Source organism: Natator depressus, chromosome 5 (genome assembly GCF_965152275.1).
Source record: "Natator depressus isolate rNatDep1 chromosome 5, rNatDep2.hap1, whole genome shotgun sequence".
Taxonomy (NCBI): domain Eukaryota; kingdom Metazoa; phylum Chordata; order Testudines; family Cheloniidae; genus Natator; species Natator depressus.
Window position 1 is genome coordinate 99,049,030 of NC_134238.1, and position 23,658 is coordinate 99,072,687.

Here is a 23,658-nt window from a genome sequence, read left to right on the forward strand (position 1 = left end):
CCTCTCTTTCAGGGATGCTACCGGTGAACAAATGTCCACGCTATAAGAATAGGGGGCTATTTTATACCCAATAAGACGCTAATTTATACCAGTTGAGGATCAGACCCCGTGAGTTTTCCCCAGATCTCTTTATTTAAAGGTATGAACTTTTTGAGGGATAGATGCTGCCCCTCTCACAACTGGTCTACCCAGGGCATAAACTCTGCTCTCACTTAATGAGGTCACACGTGTCCCAACCGAGGGCAGAATTTGGCCGTAAGGCCTGTATAAGGGCACAGTACCCACTAAACTCCCTTAAGGCATCAATTTCACAGCGGAAAAACCGGCTAGTTCCGATGGAACAATGTTCGCACTGGATGTTGTTCGTTTCTGGCTGTAGGTGGATTGAATCCTTGATGCCGCTGCGCTTTTTAATGACTAATACGGTAGCAGCCTTAAACAGCCCTGATAGTCTCCACATAGCCCAAGGACGGCTAGAAGGCTTAGTTAGCAGCCAGAGCCCCATGAGACAGCAGGGTGGATCTAAGTGTTAACAGGGGATGCCCTAGCCTGGTGGATGTGCTGAAGACTGCCCCTGGAGCCCCGGGGGTACTGCTGGGAAAGCGCTTGGCCTAAGGGCAGGCTGCCTGCTGCAGGTTAAATCAATGAGAGTTTACCATTGGCAGCAGGATCGGGCCCCAGTAGGGAAGCCCCTGGAAAGGAAGGGCCCATTGGCCCAATCCACCTGAAGGAGCAACTCAGCAGCGGGGTTTGTTACTTTAACAGCTCGCCGCCTTCTCTCGGCATCGGACCCCGAACGGCATCCCGGCGTCTTGTCACCTTCGGCTGGAGGACTCCGCCAGAGAAGTGATTAAACCCTGGCTTTGCACAGCAGCGCTCCTGGCAGTTAGTTCTGAAGGCTAATGAACGGGAAAGTTCAAACGGGGGGGGGGGATGGAAATGCCTATACCGCTTGTAAAAACATACTCGAATAAGCGTCAGGTTCTGACAGTAACAAAGAAAGGTAAAATTCGCACGCTCATTCTCGGGCTGCCCTCGAAAAGCACGTCCTAAAATCCCCGTCTACGCCCTCTTTGAACATGTCCTTTCACCAAGGGAAGGGCTCACCTTTAGTGTTAATTAAAAGTTTTTCTATTTAACCGACTTGCTTTCTAAAAACAAAACGCCAACTTTTCCTTGGAGATTGTAAAAAGCGGTAAAAGCACCCGATCATTCCGTCTGATCGTTTGTCCAAAGATATATTTAGATAGTGTTTAAAGTGTCCTAAGCATCTGCAGATCTGACAAGACCGGTAATACTTCTACAGGAGATACCATTCCAGTACCCCAGGTAAATCTGTAGAGCGTCGGAGTATGTTTCCTGTCTGCGTTTTTAATTCTAGGCACTATTCTTTAGGAGCTATGCTGTATTTACCCACAGTGTTTAAGCTTAAAGAGTGATAAAGCGTTTATGAAAAGAAAGTTGCAGGATACTCAGTGCAGCCACGTCGCAAAAGCCACGTGGGCTTTTAGCCTCTCGCAAGTGGTTCAAAGAACTAGATTTCAAATTTGCTAATTTAAAGCGGTCATTTTTTAGTCAAACACGTGCAAAACATCCTCCCACATGAGCTCTCAAGTGAGCAATGGTTTTTAAAGGGCTGAACGTCTCATCTAAAAAGTAACCCAGTTCCACACGTTAGGAAGAGTTTCTTCATGATTTGATACTCCTCCAACAGCACGAGAGAAACCTGCTTGATCCCTTGTATAGCAAGTGGCAACACCACTCAATATTCTATTGTCACCCCCAGTTCGCCTGTATTTAAAGTTGCACGTTATTACACAGACCCTATTTCTAGTGGCCTATCAGTTAGATGTGTTAACATTGCTTCAAAGCTACCTGGGTGCATGGAAGTAATGGGATAAAGTTAAAGCAATTAAATGCCAACGGAAAGTTTACTTGTTTGATTGCATTGTTTTTTAACATCGAATCGCTTTAGAGGAAGTCTCAGCACTACTGATGAAGTGTGAGTTTATTTTGCAAATATTACCATGTTTCATCTCATATGCCAGGAATGCTCAGCGAGATTCTCTCCCCTCCCACCCCCGGGAGATATCAGTGTTTTTCTTGTTTTCCATTGAGTGAGCTGTAGAAAGGAGGCAGTCATTTTCCTAATGCTCTCAAATTAGCTCTCTTTCGGACTAGTATTGGCTTTTAATGGTGGAGATAATGTGCGGGGAGGAGACGTGGCTTCGCTTGGAAGAGGAAGGCAAAAACACTTGAACCCTGGGATTTTGGAAAACTGAAACTTTTTTCTTTCAGATTCCTTCAGGTTCTCGAGTTGCAGGAAATGCCCTTTGTGCAGTTTCGTGAAGATACCGTGAAGTGGAGCATTTCGCGTGAACGTAGTTTCCAAACGGGGTTCTGAGCCAGCGGCGTTTTGCATGTAACCGAGGAACTTTCATGTTTCAGCGAGCGCCGAAGTTCACGAGTTCTGAACCTGTCATCGATTTCTTGTCACCCATGTGTCTTCCGCTGGCTGGGGCCGTGTATTTTCTTCCCTTGTCTGTGGAGCCCTGGGTTTTATATATCCTCAAACAGAAATAGCTCCATCTGAGCAACCAAGCCCTCAGCATCACATTTGTCACACGGCCTGTTAAAATTGTCTCAAACTATTTAGTCATCGCTGATGGTCTCGTTAGCAGATTGTGTAAGGGGTTAACACGCTTCTCTGGGGCAGGTGGTTTGTCTGATACAATTACGTTATATTCGCTGCACTGGCTAAAGAACAGTGGGAAAGAGGCCATCAGAGATGAGGTACTTTCATTGTTCTGTTGCATAGCCGAGCGTTGCCTATTTCTAGGATCAGCATTATCACTGGGGGCAATTATACCTCCTGGAACACGGTTGGCCCAGTTAAAAAAACAAATGCAACACATTCGCCTTTCAGAACAACCGGCACTGTACTGTAGTGCCACCAAACCAGGCTTTTTAACTTCGACGACGCTCTCATTCCTTCGAGATCGCAGCCAGATGTAAAGAAAAGAACTGGCGAGATTTGTGGATACTGTACATTAAAGACAGTCCAAGGGAACTTCAGGAACATTGTCTCTGCAGGGGGCCAAAGGGGGTGTAACATGAAAATACAAATCGTCACCTTTCTTTCAAAAATATTTATGAATGGTTGGTAATCAGTGACCTTTATTAATTCTATTCAGATCTCTAGTGCTTCCTTGGCTGCTTGCTAGGCAGCTTTGATTAATTATCTGTGTGATCCTGGGCAGGATAAACCCCTCTATTTCTGAAATCTGCCATGTATTTAATGTCACTGATTTCAATGCAGCGCACTTTATTCGTTGGAGGACCCATCCCAATTGATGTGTGTTTCTGTCCTGAAGTAATTATGTGAGAACACGAACATTTAATACCATCTGAAGTGACTGACTGACTGACTGACTGACCAATCATAGGGCAAGTGTCTGCTCATCCATCTTTTCCTTTTAATTTGACATTAGCTAAGAGCATCTTTGAGATGTAATTGAAACTAACTCTACTACTCAAATCTCGAAATAAGAAACGTTTGTAAACTTTGCATGAGGATCTATCTGAAGCCCAATTTCATGTAATCCAAAAATACAGATAGTAATTATAAATGTTCCTAATAAGTCCTATATTGTAGTTAATAGATAAACGTAGACAAATTCCCTCCTTGTCGTTAAGCCTCAATGGATGTCACATTATTTGTCAAACCAAGACCTTCCCTGAAGATCCATGCACTTCAAGTGCAAAATAGTAATATGAACATACTATTCAGATGGCTGCTTTTGTTTGGCTTTCGATAACACGTCCAGGTGTAATTTGCAAAAGCATTTCTAAGTGATCATTGGAAATTGTATTCCCTAGGCGTTCTAACCATTGTCTGTCAAACTGAGCGCTCACACCATTGATTATCATAAAAAAATCAAAATCGAATGGAAACACGTTGTCAGTGGGTTCAGTGCAATTAAGTTACATTTGTTTTTTCACTCCATCTTTCCTGATTTCTTGGAGGATTTTTTCCCATAAAAGTCTAAGCTGCTGGACTTAGTGGAACCAGGCACTTTCCCCTAACTGTTATTTGGACCATATGCTCTGCACATTCATTCTCTTTCAATCTATTCTTCTGGGCACTAACTGCTAACACGTTATAGTCACCTTGAAATTTCCTCTGCTATTTTCCAATTAAAAGCTTAATAGCCCTGGTAACGGAGTTCATGTGGTGAAGTTTACCATAGCCCCTTCTTCTGAAAGGCTTTCTGCTGGGATCCCATTATGTGCTTGAATAAACCTTTTCTAAAAACAGAAATGGGACTCGGGGTTGTCAGGTGTTGGGTTACAATAGACTTTCAGGCAGGGGGCATTTTACTAACATAAATACAAACCTGTCCCTATAGGGAGATGTTGTCAAATACTAGGATATGAAAAACATTCCCATCAAATATGAGAAAAGGATTACTGCACTATATCAAACGAGTATTTCAATCTCACCTCCCAATGTGCACTCAAGTGAGAGAGGGGGGCCTCAGACCTAAGTATGCCTGTGAATGTTAGCGGTAGAGAGATAGCTATGGAGGACTTGTGGCACCTTAGAGACTAACAAATGTATTTGAGCATAAGCTTTCAAAAGCTTGTGCTGAAATAAATGTGTTAGTCTCAAAGGTGCCACAAGTCCTCCTTTTCTTTTTGCGGATACAGACTAACACGGCTGCTACTCTGAAACCAGAGATAGATATGTAACCAGATAGCTGATAGACCTGGTGAGAGACTCCCTGGGCTGGTATATGAAATCCATAACCTTGGAATACAGTACAAAAAATCCATATTTTAGAAAGATTTCATTTGGGGATCTCAATATATGGATAGATAAAATTCAATTAGATATTGATATATCCCGCAAGGGCCCCATTAATTAATCACCACAGTTGTTCCATGTATTACACTACAAATTATTAAAAATGTATTCATTTTCCGGAGTCGTTCCTTCAGTGCAACCCCATGTATTGAATTCATTAGCTCTTGCGCGCATGGCTTCTGTAGATTGCAGTGCAGCATATTTACATTGTTTTAAAATTAACCTTTCAGGTATTTATTTGGGTGCATGGATTAGATGTCGCTACTCATTTTACTTTATCAAAAAAAACCCCTGTTAATCTGGTTTGTGTTTTTGCAAGAATTTCGGAGGGTTTAAAATTCCCCGTAGCGACTACACAATCATGGCAAGGTGGTCTGTGGGCTATTTTCAGTGTGAGACTCATACCAAGCAACAGAAAGGAAATGCAGACGACAGACGATGCAGAAGAAAGGTTTTGTTTGTATTCCTATTTGTCTGTGCTGCAAGAAAATGGAGTGTATCCTACACCTGATCAAATGCAGTTTTCTCGTAAAGTTGGTCAGCAACAGATGAATTTTAAAACAGGATGTGGTCCCTGAAGCCCGCCGGATAATAAAATATGAACCAACCCATCCCGAAATTGGATACATAATTCGGAATAAAGCATTTTAAAAATGGAATATGTAACAGAATGAAAGACCATTTTTGCTGTACACATACATCACACTTTTATTCCCCCAGGCAAAATATTTTTAGACCTTAATTAGCAATATACGTTTAAAGCGTGCTAATTAGGCAATTAATTTAAAATAGCAGTTCCAGTATAAACATAATTTATTTTTATTTATTTATTTCTTGGAATAAAGTATGAAAACTTCGAAGTGTTGCATCCAGTCCTTTACCCGGTGAAATTAATTTAATGTCCAAGCAGAAGGTTATATGTACCCTAAGAAAACAAGTTACAAATGAAATGTTGATGCACTCCTCTAATAAACATCTGTGGTGCGTCTGACCTTCACAAACTGTATTCACTTTCTTTCCTGCAATGTAATCATTAAACTTTGTGTTTAACTTCTCGCTGCCATCTGAGAAATATCTTTGTTAAGTGATGTAGGTGAAACATCTCTGTGTTTGGAAGTTTTAAAAAAAGGATTACTAGTATGCATCAAACAAATTAATTAAGTGGCTGCACGAATTTGATGTGAATTGTGTTTCCTCTCTACAGGGACGGTTTACATACAAGTAGCCATCTTGGCGAGGAACATCAAAAAGCAAGAATGGATGCATGATGCAGCCCGTAACTAAATAATAAGTGTAGGCTTAGATTTTTGAATGACATGTGATCTGAGCTTGGCAGTTTAAGAGCCTGGCGGGGGGGGAGGTTAAGCATGGGAGCATTCAAGATGTTCATTTCTAATGCAGCTTCTCTTTACCTTAGTTCTCTGAAACGTAGATGAATGAGTTCAGCAAATACCTTTTTAAAAGCCTCAACATCTCTGCCCAGCCCTGAGGGGCAGAGATAATTTTATTGAGGAAACTTGTTATTTATTTATTTATTTTTTGGTGGGAGCGAGCCTGCTTGGCTGCGCCTTCGTCTTTGAAGTGCGTATGCCGATGGTGTTGAATGGGGTTCCTGGATCTGGGGTCCTGGGAGACTCTGATCCCCCTGCCTGAACTTGAGAAACTTCCCCAACAAACCAAATCCCGTCATTGCCTTCCTCGCCTCCTCCCTCCACCGAGGTGGGCTGGGCACTCACAGGTCCCCAGCTGAACCTCCAACCTGCTCACCAGTCTCCTGCCCAGGGAGGGAGAAACACCAGCGCCCTGCCCCTTCCTGCTGGGACTTCGCTTGGCGGCGGGAGAGACCATTTGCCCCGGACTCCAGAGGGAACCCCCCTCCCCCCACTCCCCAGCAGCTGCCTAGGAGGCTGGGCGCGCCCCCTCCCCCCGTGGCGCCGGGCTGCGGGGAAGGTGAAGGGCAGGGAGCGGAGGGGCGGGGAGCGGAGCGAGGAGACGGCGGCGCGGAGGGGAGGCTCCGGCACTGGGCAGAGCGCTCTCCGCCGGGTCCCAGCCGCAGCCGCCGGCGCCGGGGAACCTGCCCGCAGCAGCCGCGAAGGGAGCAGCAGCAGCTGGATGCCGCCCAGTGGATCGCGCCCGTAGCGCCCGGCGGGATTTAGCCAGGGAAGAGCCACCGGCCCCTCCCCGGCAGCCGGCGGCCGCCCCCTTCCCCGCTCTGCGCCCAGCCCGGCTGGGCTCCCGCGCGGGGCATGAACGGCTACGGCTCCCCGTACCTGTACATGGGCGGCCCGGTGTCCCAGCCGCCCCGGGCCCCCCTGCAGCGCACCCCGAAGTGCGCCCGCTGCCGCAACCACGGCGTGCTGTCCTGGCTGAAGGGCCACAAGCGCTACTGCCGCTTCAAGGACTGCACCTGCGAGAAGTGCATCCTGATCATCGAGCGCCAGCGGGTCATGGCCGCGCAGGTGGCGCTGCGCCGGCAGCAGGCCAACGAGAGCCTGGAGAGCCTCCTCCCGGACGCCCTGCGCGCCCTGCCCGGGCCCCCGCCGCCGCAGCCCGCCGCCAGCGGGGACTGCGCCCCGCAGAGAGCCCCCGCCGAGCTGGCCGCCGCCGCCGCCCTGCGCTGGGCCTCCGAGCAGCCCGCCGCCCTGCAGGCGCCGCTCCCCAAAGCAGGTAAGCGCCGGGGCATGGGGCGGCACGACCTGGGGGCTCCTCAGCGCCCGCGGGCATCAGGCGGGCGCGGCGGGACCTGGACCCAGCAGGAGAGGAGCCCCCTCGGTGCCTGGACACGGGGCAGGGGGGCTCCGCAAGCCACGGGCCCCGCAAAGCCGGGGAGGACCCGGGGGAGTGACGGGGCCAGGCTCCGTGACAGGCAGCGGGCAGGGGGAGTTCCCCATAGCAGGTCGGGAGGGGCCCCCGGGGGCGGGCGGGCCGCAGGCTCCCCAGCGCTGTGCCTCGATCCGAGCCGGAGGGAGCCTGTGGTCCAGACCCGCAGCTGCCGGTCTTTGCAGACAGCTGCGGGGACCGTCCTCGCTGTGGGGAGTTCGGGCCGGTGACGCGGGCGTTTGCCCATTGCCGAGAGTCCCTTCGGAGCCCGATTCTGGCCCCAGGGCCGCGCCACCGGCTCTCAAGGAATTATTTCTGCTTCACGGCGGTGCCCGGGAGGGGGTCAGATTCCGGGCCTGGGTGTTTGGGGAAGTGGGCACTGACCAGCTGCTGGCTTTCAAGAGAGATGAGCTGGCTTTTTGGGGCGAGGGGGCGTCTTAATAAATCGGATCGATTGTCAGGACTTTGTATTATTAAACCACACTGAAAGTGACTGGGCTGACTGGCCCGGGACTCGCTACCTAAACCTGAACCATGGCCACTGAAAAATGATTAGAAGGAAACAGAATTCAACCTGCAAATAGCCGACAGCTACTGACCAGGCACACGGGCACTGTAGGGAATCAGACTGAGCGGGTAGAAACCCCCCCTAGCCACAGTGCATGTCCCTGGCCTCAGCATTCGCCAGGCTGCAGGGCGGTGTCATTTCACAGCAGAGTCTCAGCCTGGGCTTTCCTCACAGGAAACCGAATAGCTGATTTAACTCACTCCAGGACACCTCCTTCCCTTGGCTTTAACTCAGTCATGCCCCAATGGGAGGCTGCCCGAGTAAGGACGGGGCAAACATGGACAGCCATGCGTCTGCGTACCTTTACACTTTCAACAGTGCCGATTCCAGTGAGGGTCCTTTTGAAATCGGCGGGATGTAGCAATGTGAAGGAAGACCGTTTACTTGTAAGCGATCGAAGGATGGGGCCCCCGAGTGAGGGGCTCCCATGTTATGGTGATGAGTGCCCGTGCAACACCCTCCGATAGACAGTAAGGACCGCAGGAGCTGCTCCAGAATTACAGCCCGGGCACGTTAAGGTCAGGTAGCACTTTGCATGTCACAGAAGCGGTACAGATTCCTAATGCGCCAGGTCTGAGCTTGCAAAGGCGAGGGGCTGCGGTGTGATTCCCGTCGGAGTCCCAATATAGCGCCTGCCTGGCGCCTCTGCAATAACTCATTTCATCAGGTGGATCTTTAGACAGCTCTATTTTTTAGACGCTGCCCTATTTTTGTGTTGTGGTGGAGAAAACAGTTTACGTAGAACAACGTGTCTCTTTCCCGCTCCGATGGGCACCTTTGGAGGCCGGAATACACTTTACGTTTAAACCTCAGGCTTCGAATTAAACCGCTGAGTTGATTATTTTGCACCAGGTGATGAAAATCAACACACAACTAACCAGACCGCAATGAGCAGTTTTCGGCCCGAGCTGCTGTTCTGCTGAGGAAGGGGGCTTGTGACGTACAGCGTTTCCTGGATGCGCACCATTGGGAGTGACCCAGTTTGGGTGCACAGCTGTTCAATGCAATTCTTGTTTCAGTTGATAGCTTTGGTGGGAACCCATTTCTGTGCCTCAGACGTACAGAGTAAATGAATGCCGATATATATCCATGGTCCAGCCATTGAAATTAACTAATGAATGGGCTGTTGGGAAGGGAAAGGAAACGCATGTAGTAAATATTATTAGCAATATAGTACTAGTATCAGTTGAATAATATATGTATTATTTATTGTTCAACATCTCGAAACCAATCGGAACTTACATCGTATCCCATTATCACTGCAAATCTGAAATTAATCCCCTGAAAACTTTAGGGCTTGCACTTTTTTGTTCAGCTAAAGCATTTAGGAAGGGGTAACCTTTCCCATCTGCAGGGGCAGAGGCTGCAAAACAATTCCCCAAGCCATAACAATACACAATAAAACACTGAATATGCAGCGTCATTAAAAGAATAAGGGACGGAACTGGCACTTTTGTTTTCTTTGAAGAGCAGCCGGTAATAAGAAAGAGTTCGGGACATGTCAGAAGGAAAACGAGACAACAGTGGCATCGTGTTTATATAGCTGAGATCCCTTTGACCTCCATGCAACATAAATACAGACATATTCCCTCTCTTTAGTTCAGTTTAATTCTCTAAAATTAAGAAACTACCTATGCAAAGGGGTACATAAGTGAAGCGGTGTTGTTGGGCTAGATTGCAAATCTGAGGCTCGATTGATTGAGAGACTTCATTCGTAAAGTCTGTATATCTGACCCTTTAAAATATTTCTCTGTGCACAAGCTATACATACAGCCTTGCTGCTGAGTGCAAATAGCACAGGGCTGATGCGTGAAAGAAACATTTTTCTGGGGAAAAACACAAACCGAAGCCTTTTTCACCGAGTACGGGGCAAGAGCACACACTTATTAAAACAAACTTCCAGGTGAAATCAACAGGAGCACAAAATGAACCGGTGTGGCCCAGAGAGGGTTTTTCAGCGAGTCAAACAAAAATTAGCCCATAAAAGACACAGAACTCTTGTAAACAAACCACTGGCTACAGAACGTAGATCGGTCACAAATATTTCCCCCTCAATTAATTATTATTCATGTATCTAGGGGTTTAAGATGGTTTGCGCATTGGGTAGTTTAACTTGCATGAGCTATTTTCAATATACCTACAGGGTTTTTTTTCTGGACACTAATAACTGAAACAACTGCAGCCTTCGATTAGAGGGAATTTTAGCCCAAAGGGCCACGAACCCCTAGAAAGAAACGGAGTTGGATTTGCGACGATCTTTCCACAGCCATCTTTCAGCTCTTGAGTGTTTCTGTAACGACAGACTCAGCCCCGCCCGCTTGCTCCGCGAGCCAAAAATAAGGGTCATTGCAAAGGTGGGTTACTGGGGTTAGGTGCTCCCCTTCACCCCCATTATTCCTTCCTTCCCCAGACAGCGTCCCTCCACCTCAATGCGATGTAGGAGGGGCTGGTGGAAAAGAAAGCAAAGCGGGAGCTGATCAGCTCTGAACGCCAGATCTTTTCCGTGGTCCTTTCAGAGCGAGGGAACCTATAACCCTGAGCTGGCTGCTTCTCTGGACTTTTACAGGCCGCATTCCCTTTCTAGCTCGGAAAGGAGGGGGGCGGATATTCCAGGACCCTAGAGCTGCGCTGCGCGCCCCTTCTCCAGTGGCTAGGGAAGGAGCGCTGGCAGAGTTAAGTCAATTTGGCTGCAATGTTGTCAGGAAAGTTTCTGTGGTCTTCCCAGGCTCATTGCACTGTAGCCAGGGCTTGGCATTTTGTCCCACTTGTCATCGTTCCCAGAGGACAGGAAAGAAATGAAGTTGCTTACAGCAAATCTGTCGGTGGGGTCCTGGCTGGGTGGGATCGTTTCCGCAGGGGAATTAACACTGGATCGCTGTAATCCGAGCTAAAGGAAGGGAAACAGGCTCTTCCCCCGCGCCCCGAACAAAATGGGGCAAGATTTAAATGATAGCGTCGGAGGGAGGAAAGGAATCCAGGGGCCAGATCTCGTAGAGCCTTATGATCCCCCTAGGGAAGTCAAAGACTCCACTTGGGTGAGTAAGGCTAGTTTAGGTGCGCCAGGCTTTGCAGGGCCAGGCGGAGAGATGGCTTTCAGTGCCACGGGTTATTTTATTCTCCTTGCCACTGTGGAACCAGCTGGGCTTTCCCATCCTCCCCGAGGTCTGCTGCAGGGGTCTCCCCCCTTCCCCACGCACTCTGCTGTCAGCTCAGAAAGGAAGGCCCCTCCAGGGCAGCTGTAGGACCACGGTCTCCGCGGGCCATCTCCTTTCCTGCGCGCTCCGATGGATTGTCTGATTTACACGAGTTTTGTTACTTCTATTCTGGGTTAGTTCTAGTTGTGAACAGCTACCAGTGGCGCGGTGTGGGGCGTTGTGATTTCCCACCTCCCCTTGGGGCAGGCCCAGCGCCTGTCACTGTAAGGATTTGTAATGAGCCCCATCTCAGTAACTCCTCCTAAATCAGACCCGGGTCCCGCTCCGGGTCGGAAAGTAAATGTCAGGGGGAAGATAATGCAGGATTGGTGTAGACTGGGCCGGAGGGCGAAACTGTCCCTGATTTCGGTGGGGACGGGATCAGAGCCTAATTGTAATAGCCGATAATTTGGGTTAAAAGCTCCCTCTTTCAGAGGGTGGCCCGTTGATTTCTAAACAGGTAGTTCGCGACCAAAGCTTCACCTAAACATGCCCGTGTGTGTGTGTGTAGATTCTAGCCCTGCTCACAGCATCTCCCTCATCACACATCTACACACGACGACCACACACCGGCTACGCGGCTTGAGCTGCCAGCCAAAGAACTCACTGAATATTGGCTCGAGTCGTGTTAACCTGGAGTCCAGCTCCCTCTTTTCATCTGCTATTGGCTCTTAGCCCTGCACTTGACTCCCAGCCCCCAAACTTCTCGGTCCCCTTGTTCACTCATCCCTCCCCGGCCTGGACTATAGGCACTATTCCCACCCTGAGCGACACATTTAGCTCTCTGCAAACCCACCAGTAACCCGCAGAAGCGTTGCGACTTCTCCACCACCCCATCCGAAGCTTAAATCTCTGCATGCCGTACTCGCTTCCCCATCTGCTAAAGAACAGGCCAGGGACGCTTACAAATCCAGAGTGAGGAGGGGTGTCTTGTGTGTCTGGGGGAGGAAACGCCAGGAAAATCCCGGTTCTGCTCCCTCCAGCAAGTGCAACAGAAATAAACTCCGCCAGCAGGATATAAATCTGGCGGACAGAAGCGATGTTGACTTGCACACCCAACTTTCTTTCCCCCCTGATATATGAACTTCCCAGTTTAAAAGATTACTGTAATAACAGGAGGACAGTGTAAATCGAATTTGATAGCAATAACTTTTGGAGAAGGTCAGGCTCAAGTGAAATGTTACCAGGCAACAGGCATTTTGTTTGCAAAATACAATCAAAGAGCATTGATGAGAAATTTTTCCCTGCCAGCCAGTCAGCACTTTCTGCTAACAGCTTTACAGGGGGAAAAAGGAGTAAATCTTTATAAATCAATCTGTCAGGAGCTCTCCCAGCCCCTTCCCTCAATGGTGTTGCACTTCTTCGTGGAAAGGGAGGGAGATTTTGCTTATCTGCACCTCCGCTGCCTCCCTGGATGCAAGACCTTCAGAGAGTTACTCCCTCCCAATGACTCTGCTTTCTCTCATTTTTAATTAAGGTTGCAAGTCACGGGGCTCATTCGGAAGCTGCCAGGTTGCTTTGCGTTCGTTGTAAATAGACTTCCTTTACAATCAGGGGGCAATAGAAAGCAAGGCTGATATACCTCAAAACAGCCGAACACCCCTCTGTATCGTTCCTTTTAAAACCGGATTCACCAGTCCGGTACTTTTCTTAATTCACAGAGTCATAGAAATTGGAGATGGGAGACACCTTTTAGATCCTCTCTCCCCTATAGAGTATGGTTCCTAGATACCACAGTGAATAGCATACTGGAGAGCGGTAACAGGATTGTTCCCTAGGATATATTAGCCAGTGCTTTGTCCCATCTTTTATAACTCTGGGCTTTAGAGCCATCCAGTGTGTCCTGATTTAGGGCCAGGTTCTAATACCCTTTACTTGGACTACTTTACTCCTGGAGTAGTCCTGATCACTTCAATAAGGCTATTTTCCCAGTAAAGTTCAGTTCGGGAATCAGAATCTGTTCCTTAGACTGTAGTTTTCTTAATTTCTTCCCATTACATTACACCGTCTTGTGCCACTCCAAATAATTCTTCCTCCTCCTATCTTCACCCTTCCCATAAACACAGGTCTCCTCTCCCTGCCCCTCAGTAATGATTAGTGCTCCTAAACAAATACTATGAAGAAGCCACACTGGGCCTTTCGTTGATTTAAGTGCTAGGTTTTGCTTAAAACTCACAGCACAACATTGCCCGTGGGGAAAAAATAACTTAGGAGCAATCACTCTCCATCTGCCCAGGAACCACAGGCCTTTACAAAGAGGGGAGGAAGTTTGCAATGAAATGGGCTGCTGCGGATTTTTTGGGGGTAGTGACTATTATAACAGTTTCACAGGGATCCACGGTATTTTCCGTGTCAGGTCATTACGGGGACAGAAACCGGGATAACAGTAGATAGGGGTGGGCTCCAGGTAAATTTGGGTTGCAGGTAGAGCCTTCCTAATCAGATACAGTTTAGACCCATTTTCGGGAAGGGCTATCAGTGGGACTATTAAGGGCAGCAGGATTTATCCCAAAGGATTAGACATGTTTTCAGTGAAGGAATGAACTGGAGAGAATGGCTTTTTGTCTGGCTGTCTTTCATGGGTACTTATATGGCCCCATTATCATAGTATATGAAATCTCACAATCTTTAATGTATTTATGTGTAAGGAAGAGATATACTGTATAGACCTCTCCCTTAGAGCTCACAATCCCTGCGGTCATGTATGTCTACATCTTTATAGCACATACATACACACGCTTCTCCCATTGCTCTGTGTATATATATCTATATCTCGCTATAAAAATGTGTGTGTGAGTGAGTGAGTGAGAGAGAGAGAGACATGTTATGGAAGTTCTCCATTATTAGTATAAACAAGGAAAGCGATTCTCTCTGGTTACCTGAGGGCTAACAAAACAGGGCACTGAATGCATGCAATCTGAAACAGCATATGTGTTATTAAAAACAATACTAAAAGTTGCCTGAAGCCAAGATTTCTTTCTATAAAATACAGATCACCTTCAGGAGAAGTTAGAGAATATCACAGAAAGATACAGTGGGCTAAGAACAAAATATACATTCATTTTTAGTTAAATCTATATTTTAGTAGTTGAAGACTCATCCTATACTTGGGAGTAATATAAAATTAAAGCCCTAGATGTGGCTAGTCTGCATGTTACATTTCTGCATTTCACTGTCCAGAATATTTGTATGGATTTGTAATATACCTTTCCAACTCCTTCATTATTTAACAGTTGTTATTCTCTGCTCATTGCAAATACATAAAAATCTAACCTCAACCATTCCCACAAAAAGAAGGAAATGAACCAACAAAAATTACCCTTTGCCAAACACCACTTGCATACCATCTATGCATTTGCTAGAGGAACTAGTGTTCAGATAAGTTGCACAAAATAAACAAATTGCCTTCCAGGCAAGAAATCAGCATGACCTGTTAAGTGGTTCAAGGCAGTCACCATCTGACCTGTCTAAGAAACTAGCCATTTGTGACATCTACAGGTCATCATGAGTTTTGAATTGGTGTATGCCACATCCAGATCAGTTCAACAGGAAAAAGGCTTTTGACTGACAACCATACAGAGAAGAATTTTATTATAAGAATAGGATCAACCCTACTATATATAATTTTCTAAATGTTTACTAAGGGTAGGAAGGAAAATCCCTGTGAAGTAGTAACAATGAGAAACAAATATTTCATTTAAATAGTTGTAATCTACCTTTGTGACTCTGATACCAGGAGGATTTGGGCAGTCTGTGGAGATACGTACCCCTCCTGCATGTAGTGCATGTTTCACCAATCACAAGCCCAGATACGGGGCTAGGAATAAGGATTTTTATAGGGTATGTGTATTATGAACCTATCCTGATGTCACTGAAGTCAGAGAGCGTGCACATACTTTTAGATTTTTAGTTCAATAGATGTAATGTCTTAAACATCTTTAAGTCAAATTTCATAAAGACAAAGTAGAAAATTTGAAAGCTAATTAACCCCACCCCCAAAACATAAAACTCATAAAGTAATAATTTCACAAGGCCAGAGCTGTATTTAACTGATTTGGGAGATGTAATATGAATATATTTTCCAATATATATTTGCTAGGTTATGGTGCCCAGTATTAAATGTAAGCTACATAGCAGTAAATACATTTTGGAAACTAAGAATACTTCTGAAATACACTTACTTGCATGCAATTTACAAGAAAAAATACCACCATACTATCTTCCTCAAGTGTCTGTGTACCAGAAATAACCACGCAGGGGCAAGAGCTGCTGCAGCTTATCTTCCAAGCTCTGTCCTGCAGTCTTTCCACATGTAAAGTTCCCATTGATATTAATGGAAGCTACACTTGAAGAATGCAGGATCAGGTCCTTAAAGTCAGTGCACTGCAGCAGTTGGGTGTCTGCAGAGGATGAAGGTGGGTAGCATATGGAGTACCAAGAGTTCTCCTCTAATAATGTCTGGCCTACACACAATTACCTTGTACACACACACGTATATCAATTTTAAAATGTTTATATCATTTTTGCTTGTGTGTGGGTAAATTTCCTGTTTCCCCGTCCCTGTTTTCTTTTGCTGCTAAGACAGAAATGACACACATGGAGCACACAGGAAGTGCACCCGCATTGTTTTCTGCTTGATACAACAGCATGTGAAATTATAACTTCTGTTCATAGCCTAATTGTGCATCAGACGTGGCCATAGTGCATAAACTGGTATGGTAGGGCCTGAGCTTGACATTGCAAAACAGATGCTAAAAAGCAAACTTTAAAGGTAACCAAACTTTTCTTAATATTTTTCATATACACTGGATTTCCAGGAAGAGGGAGTTAAGGGGGATGAAATCTCCACAAGGATTTCTGACTTGCTGAATTCCTCTGCAATTATTCCATCTGGGAAATGGGGTTTGCTCTCCTGAAGAATGAATCATGCATATCCCAGGAGTTCTGCAGGAGGCCAGGACCATTCCCATATAAGCCCTGAATCTCTGTGCTGGTTCTGGAGCCCCAGGATCTCTCCTTCCAATCAAATTCACTACCAGGGCCTACCCCACGCTCCCAAGGCAACGTGCAGAGGAAGGCTCCCTCACAGCAGATATGTGTATGTGTGACAAAACAGTAATACAGCCCCAGCTCTGGGAATTTTCTCAAGACCTGGGAAAGGGGGATGTTGTCACAAAGATCACTAAGCCCTTGTTCTGCTTGGGAGCAGATCTCAGCGGCTGAGCTGGCCAATAATAATACATTTAATCAGCACCATGAGAAAATGAACACTCCCCTATCTGGTGATCACTAGGAAAGAGATTCCATGCAGTGGACAGACGGGGCACTCCAGATTGTTTGTCTGCAAACCTATCTGAAGTAACTTACAGTTTTGAATGAGTGGTTACTAGCATGATTTCCAGCCCCAAAGCTCCTTGCTTGCTCCAGGCTGCTTCCTTGTGCTAGTAAGGTTAATAAATGAGTTGGCCTCATTTTAGTGCAGTTTTGCAACAAAAAGTTTGAAAGCTTTGTTCAGTGTTTATTTAAAAAAACAACAACAATTAGGGCCAGATTCTGCCAGCCTCACCCTTAGCATCAACAACATACTCCGTGCTGAGCTCTAGTAAAATCACTGGAGCACTTCAGGGAGTAGGATACTATTCTACATGAGTCAGGCAGGCGGAATCGGTCCTTAGTGAAATAACAGTGAATATCTCCCAGCAAAATATATTGAAACCTTTCTCTTTAAAAAATGCCAGTGAACCAACTCTCCTGGCTTATTTTGTTTATTTCTACCAAGGAGTCACATTGAAAAGGGTTCCAAAATCTTTCCACATTCTGGCCAAGTTTTTCAAAAGTGACCAGTGATTTTAGGTGTCTCCATTTTTGGGTGCCCTGAAAGGGGCCTGATTTTCAGAGTTGCTCAGCATTTCTGAAAATCAGACACCTTTAAGGCATCCCCAGTTGGACATGCAAAAAGTGAGGTACTCAAAATAACTAGTCACTTTGGAAAATCTTGGCCTCCTCTATAGTGTACTATATTAATTAGGGTATAATAGATTATAATCTAACTGATATACAGAGAACTAGGGCTTCATGAATCTAAGGGGCAAATTCTACCCCCTTCCCTTTTCCCAGACATAGTGGGAATATTATAGTCTTCTGCACAAGGTAAGAGTGCAGGTGTAGGAGAGATGAGACAAGAGGCTATTGCCCCAGCATGCAACTGAGCTGTGCTCTATGGATTGGGGGGATATGTGGCTCAGAGTGGGGAGCAATGTTCCCCCTAATTTTTGACAGGCCATGTGAGCAAAAAATTTCTTCTGTGCAAATTTTTGGCAGGCCGTGTGTGCAAATATTTCTTCTGTGCAAATTTTTGTGCTTCTGTGCAAATTTTTGTGCGCAGGGTGTTTTGCCGTGCGTGGGGTTTAGGATCTGCCTGCGTGCGCACACGCACACAGCTTAGAAGGAACAGCGGTGGGGAGGGGGCTGGCTTGTGTAGGAGCAGAGGAAAAGTGTGCTGGCAATGAGGGCTTCTTCAGCCTTGAGACAGTAGTACTTGTGGATAGCTTCACTAATGCTGTTTGGCCTTGTGGGGATTATTCTTGTGCCCCAGGTCCCCTCAGAACACTTCAGTGCACAGTCCATTCACTAAGAGCATGATGTGGTCCTAAGAGAATACTGATTTAAAAGAGTGAAAATGCCTTTGGGGAAGGCTGGCATTCAGCTGATGTACTGGTGTCTTATGACTGGGAATCCGAGTTAGAAATGGCAAATCTAGCACTCAGCAGGATTAGCAGAAATGGAGTTAACCAAACCCATTCCCTTTCTATATAATGTAGAAAAATGAAGATATTTACAAGGGGGTATCAAATGTGTAGTGCATTTCCCCTCAGGTCAGCTAGTCCTCAGTAGAGAGCACCATGCTGGCTTGAGCATTGGTATCGTATCATTTAGCATGACACAGAGAGAGGGGTTTGGGTACAGGTTATTAATGTAGGCACAATGGAAATAGGATCTCCACTTCATTCAACCATTTATTGTAATCTCAGGATATTCTTTCCTTCAGTAAATTCTTGCTTCATTCATGTTAACAAATGTATAATACAATGTATGAAAAAAGTTTTTGGGCTCTGTGAAAGGTTTAACCCAACTGCCTTCTACTTTACAGACATGACTGAGGAACGGTTGGGTGACACAAGTGGAACAGATAATGCTGAGACCTACAGTGACAAAGACACAGACCAAAGGAGTTCCCCTGATGTGACAAAAGCCAAAAGCTGCTTCACTCCCGAGAGCCCTGAAATAGTGTCAGTGGACGAAGGTAGTTATGCAGCCCAGAAAAATGGTGGCAGCACAGAGAGCCGACCAGGTAGTCCCAAGTACCACGCAGAACAGAATCATCTCCTGATAGAAGGTCCATCGGGGACAGTTTCTCTGCCTTTCAGTTTGAAGGCCAACAGGCCTCCTCTTGAAGTGTTAAAAAAAATCTTCCCCAACCAAAAGCCAACCGTGCTTGAATTAATCTTGAAAGGCTGTGGGGGTGATCTGGTAAGTGCTGTTGAGGTCCTTTTGTCCAGCCGATCTTCAGTAACTGGTGGGGACAGAACTTCTACAGAATCAGACAGTCTTGTTTTGCCTTCCAATGGGCACATTTTTGAACATACGCTGAGTTCATATCCTATTTCCTCTTCTAAGTGGTCTGTAGGATCAGCCTTTAGAGTTCCAGACACATTGAGATTCTCCACTGATTCTAGTAGTGTTGTGCCAAATCCTTTGGCTGTACCTTTACAGCACCCTTTCCCACAGCCACCACGATACCCACTGATGTTGAGGAACACTTTGGCGAGAAATCAGTCCAGTCCTTTTCTACCTAATGATGTCACCTTATGGAACACCATGACGCTGCAGCAGCAGTACCAGCTGAGATCCCAGTATGTCAGCCCGTTCTCCAGTAATTCTACCAGTGTGTTCCGAAGTTCACCTGTCCTTCCTACTCGCTCATCAGAAGACCCCAGGATCTCAATCCCTGATGATGGATGTCCAATTGTGTCTAAACAACCTATTTATACAGAAGATGACTATGATAAAAGATCTGATTCTTCAGACTCTAGAATACTCAATACATCATCTTAGAATGACACTTGACATGCGATAAGTAAGTGATATTTGCAATTCAGCTGAACTACTGGGCAACAAGAGGAGGGACACATTCTCTATGAAACCCTTGCAATTATATAAAAAAGTGACTTTGCTTGGTACTGTACATTAGCAATAAAGACATAACTTATTAAATTTCTTGCACTTCACTGGAAAATGCCAAATAGCTATACTCTATGGCTTTAGTGCTGAATGTTTATTACAAAGGAAGATTCTAATGCTCAGAATAATTATGGGAAAGCTGGGACTGTGGAAGATTTATAATAGAACCTAAAGCTGAAGGTCTGCCTTGCCCCTTAACTCAGACAACCGGGGATGTTAAAATAGAATACTTGAATGCTGTTTTATAAGAGAGGACTCCTCAGGACATAAGAAATCAAAAGAACGTAGTTCAATTGCAAATGGACTAAGCAGGGACCTTATATTCTTATGCCAATACTCATCCTTACATTTAACAAAAACAAAAACAACCCCCTTCTCCCCAAAAACAAATCAAAATGACTTACTGCACATGAGACTAGAGTGAACTGCTTCTGTGCTGTTTAAGCTTGGACACTTTTTAGAGACAACTAACATTAAGAATTATTCTTTTCACATGGCTAGATCAAAACATGTGTAATGTCAATGTAAAACCAATTACAGCTGTGAATTGCATGAAATGTATTGTGAAATAAACACAAGATTAAAAATTGTCAGGTTAATGTAGCATGCTAAGGACTCTAGAAAAATAAACTAAGAAGATGATCTTGGTTTATGTCATTTATATTTGGGCAAAGAACATTTCTAAAGTGAGGCCCAGAGCCGCAGTTGGTGCAAATATGCCTTCAATGGAGCTAGGCCAATTTGCACCATTTGAAGATCTGGCCAGGAACCTGAAGCCATTGAATGAACATGACTAACGGTCAAACGGTGCCCAAATGCTGTGGAGTGGTTATAAACAGCATGGCAATCCTCACAGTACAAATGCTATCATCAGTCAAATGTTGTAGTCAGTTAAGCTAAGGTATCTTGAAGATATGTGTTTGCTGAGTCTGAGGAGGTTGACTGAGTAAAGCAGAATTTGCTATACTAGGAGTGAGCAGAAAAAAGGATGTTTCTTCATAGCTCCTTTTCCTCATAGGCTACAGCAGCATAAAGGAGAGAGGATGCAAGTTATGTGGTGTTAGAAGACATTTCTTTAAAATGGGACTTTGAGCAACTTGTCATTGTAAATCTTTACAGATTTAGGAGCAGTTAACGCTGCCCCCATCATATATACAGTAGACCTGCACTAAGGACCTCTCAACTGAACAATTAATATACAGGGTTCCTCAGCAAAGTGTCATCTAGGTTTCAGTATCAGTTTTTCCACCTGTAGCTAATGACCACACCTCTGTGACAATTGATTTTTGCTGGCACCTTAACACATATTTTGGTGTAGATGCAACTACTGGCAGGATTCAAGGGGGTGTGGAGAACGTATCCCCTCAAAACAATTCCGGTGCCCAGCACAGAGTGACCCCAACTGTGCGAGGCACTGCTGTAATACAGATACAAATGATTAATCTTAACTTTGTGGGAGAGCAGTGGCCTCTGTATTCTCTCCCAACCGTTCATACTTGGCCATGCCTAGGCACCAAGGGTTTTCCTTAGATCACAAGCATACTGTTCTATAAAAAAATTGCTGAATGATTTCTCTTTCCCCAGTGCACACGGATGCTCAGAGAGGCACTCTCTCTTGCCAAATCTTTCAATCTATTTGAAAGGGAGTTGATTTCTTTTGCCAGATAATAAAATGATAAATGTAGGGGGAAAAGGAAACAAATACATAAATAAAATCCCTGCTTGGCAATGATGTAAACAGAGATCAAAATGTCTCGCTATGTCTTAACCCTGGTATTTCAATTTTGAAAGGAGAAATGACAATACTTACGTGCACTCACATAGTATTTTTTTCTTAAACACTTTTAAAACAAATCAATCTTCATTCTGCCTCAGTGCAGTAGGTAATCGATAGTTCTAGACTTGTTCCAAGGTCACAGGTGATAATGAGTGTTAGAGCCAGGATTAGAACTCAAGATTCTTGGCTCACTCCACCAGGCAATGATTTCTCTCTAGAAGGAATCTTTTGCCTAAACATTCCTGCTGAGCAACCCAGAAGTGTCATTAGCCGTAAAGTCATCTGTGCCCATCTGTCTGTTCAGATGGAACAGAGGGGCAAACAAATTGTGCAACTCATAGAAGTGTATTTTGTTGTGGTTACACCAACGGGCAATTTCCCAACTGAAAAAGGACTTTTAGAAAACAGGACTTCGGGACATGCCATTGGAAGAAAGCTCTATCTTGGCTAGCTCTGTGTGAGAATTTTATTGTTTCTTTATAATGATCATGGAGCAAGAATCCCAAATACATCACACCATTGATAAGTGAGTATAATTTCTTATCCTTAATATAATATTGAAAATAATGATCAGATCCTCAGACTGAATACATGAACTACTAGGGGCCTGCTTGTTCCCCTCTCACTTACATCAATGTAAAATCAGACATAACTCCTTCATTGTCAATAGTATTATACTAGTGTATAAATACTGTGAGTGGAGAATCAGCTGTATCATTATTCTCTCCTGCACTCTCACTATATTTATTGTCTGAGGGGACTGATACAACTCAAATCTCTATATTTCTTTTTTGGTAACTGCCAATGAAAATGAGAGTTACAGCCAGTGGTTAGAGTGGTCTGAAAAAAGTGTGTGTGTAGGCGGGGAAGAGTGGGGGGGGCAGGGGAAAGTGGGGGCTCTATCATAATCTAGAGGCAGCAGCTTTGGTAAGACAGTACAAGTGCATCCCTCCTTGACCTGGCTCAATTTTTAATTAATTATTTTTGGCTGGGTCTGCAACCTCTTACAACTGCTGCACTTTAAGCCTGGTCAGAGCACTGGCAAGAAGCAAGCATTGCAAAGACATGCACTGTGCACATTTCTCCACACCGCTCTGCCAATGCAGTTCAGTCCTGACCTGTAAAAATGCTGTTATCGCAGTCAGCTTCAGAGGGCTCCAGCCTGAATTCTTTGCATACCCAATGACACTGGTTGAAAGATGAAAGCAGGACAGGGCCCAGAGAGGGCCTACCAGTCGTGCCACAGGTGCGGAGTCCTTGTAATGTGGACAACTGACCCCTACGGATGGAATTGCTGCGACTGTATCTCATTTCACTTTTCCCCTAAGCCACATTTGAATCCAGCTTTCCACAATCTAAGTACTGTTGTGATGACTCTGGCCACCCACCTAAATCCTGCAACTTCAGTAATTTTTTCATAGCGATATTGTGAGTCCACCTTCCTCCCCAAATCATCTATGTATAAGGTCCTGCTCTCTGAAAGTCAATAGGCAAGTTTGTGCCATTGGATTCAATGAGAGCAGAACTGGGCCACAGTCATCCACAGAAAGAGCTTCTGAAACAGTCTTATTTTTTGTACAGTTTGTTATAACCAGTTAACTACTTCAGAAATTTGTCTAGCACTGACTCAGAGCCTCATATTGTCTGATTCCATCCTGGGAATTGATTTTGGGTTTAGTCAACAGCAAAATGTTCAAGTTGGAGGAAATGTTTATGCGCCACAAAACAAAAGTACAAATAACAATCAGATGTAAGTAGTTTTTGGAGATATTTACCAGAACCCCCAGAAACACAATATGAATGAGGAAACCCATATCAATCCAAGGAAAGATGTTTTTCACTTGGCAGGGTATCCACTTTGCTTTTAAGTCCAATGACCAGTGGGTACTATTTGAGATTTTAAACACAGTGCTTTCATCATTAAGTTTCTAACATGCATGTGGGGTAAAGGGAGAATGTCGTTAAAATGTTGATCTCCTCCGCATTAGCCTGATCTTACAACAGCCCTGCTTACTTGAGTAATTTTTATATGTGAAGTCCCATTAAAGTGGGAGGAAGGACAGTCTTGTGGTTAAGACTCTGGATTCCAGCGATTTGGGTCCCAGTTCCTGCACAGACTCTGGGCAAGTCGGTCAGTCAATGTGTTCCTCGGTTCTGTATCAGTAAAAATGAGGATGATAGTAAAACTTCC

The 23,658-nt window shown here is 45.3% G+C and overlaps 1 protein-coding gene across 1 annotated transcript; it reads left to right on the top strand.

Moving 5' to 3' along the window:
* Positions 1-7,113: 7,113 nt before the first annotated feature.
* Positions 7,114-20,320, top strand: DMRT3 (doublesex and mab-3 related transcription factor 3). The gene is made up of 2 exons (XM_074953293.1): positions 7,114-7,534; positions 18,600-20,320. The coding sequence occupies exons 1-2, from the start codon at positions 7,114-7,116 to the stop codon at positions 19,562-19,564; spliced, it is 1,386 nt and encodes a 461-aa protein (XP_074809394.1). The 3' UTR covers positions 19,565-20,320.
* The last annotated feature ends 3,338 nt before the right edge of the window (positions 20,321-23,658 follow it).

Excerpts from the sequence above, each read along its gene's own strand:
- DMRT3 (XM_074953293.1), top strand. The coding sequence starts at position 7,114 with ATGAACGGCTACGGCTCCCCGTACCTGTACATGGGCGGCCCGGTGTCC. Across the intron at positions 7,535-18,599 it reads GGCGCCGCTCCCCAAAGCAG|ACATGACTGAGGAACGGTTG; the intron begins GTAAGCGCCGGG and ends TCTACTTTACAG.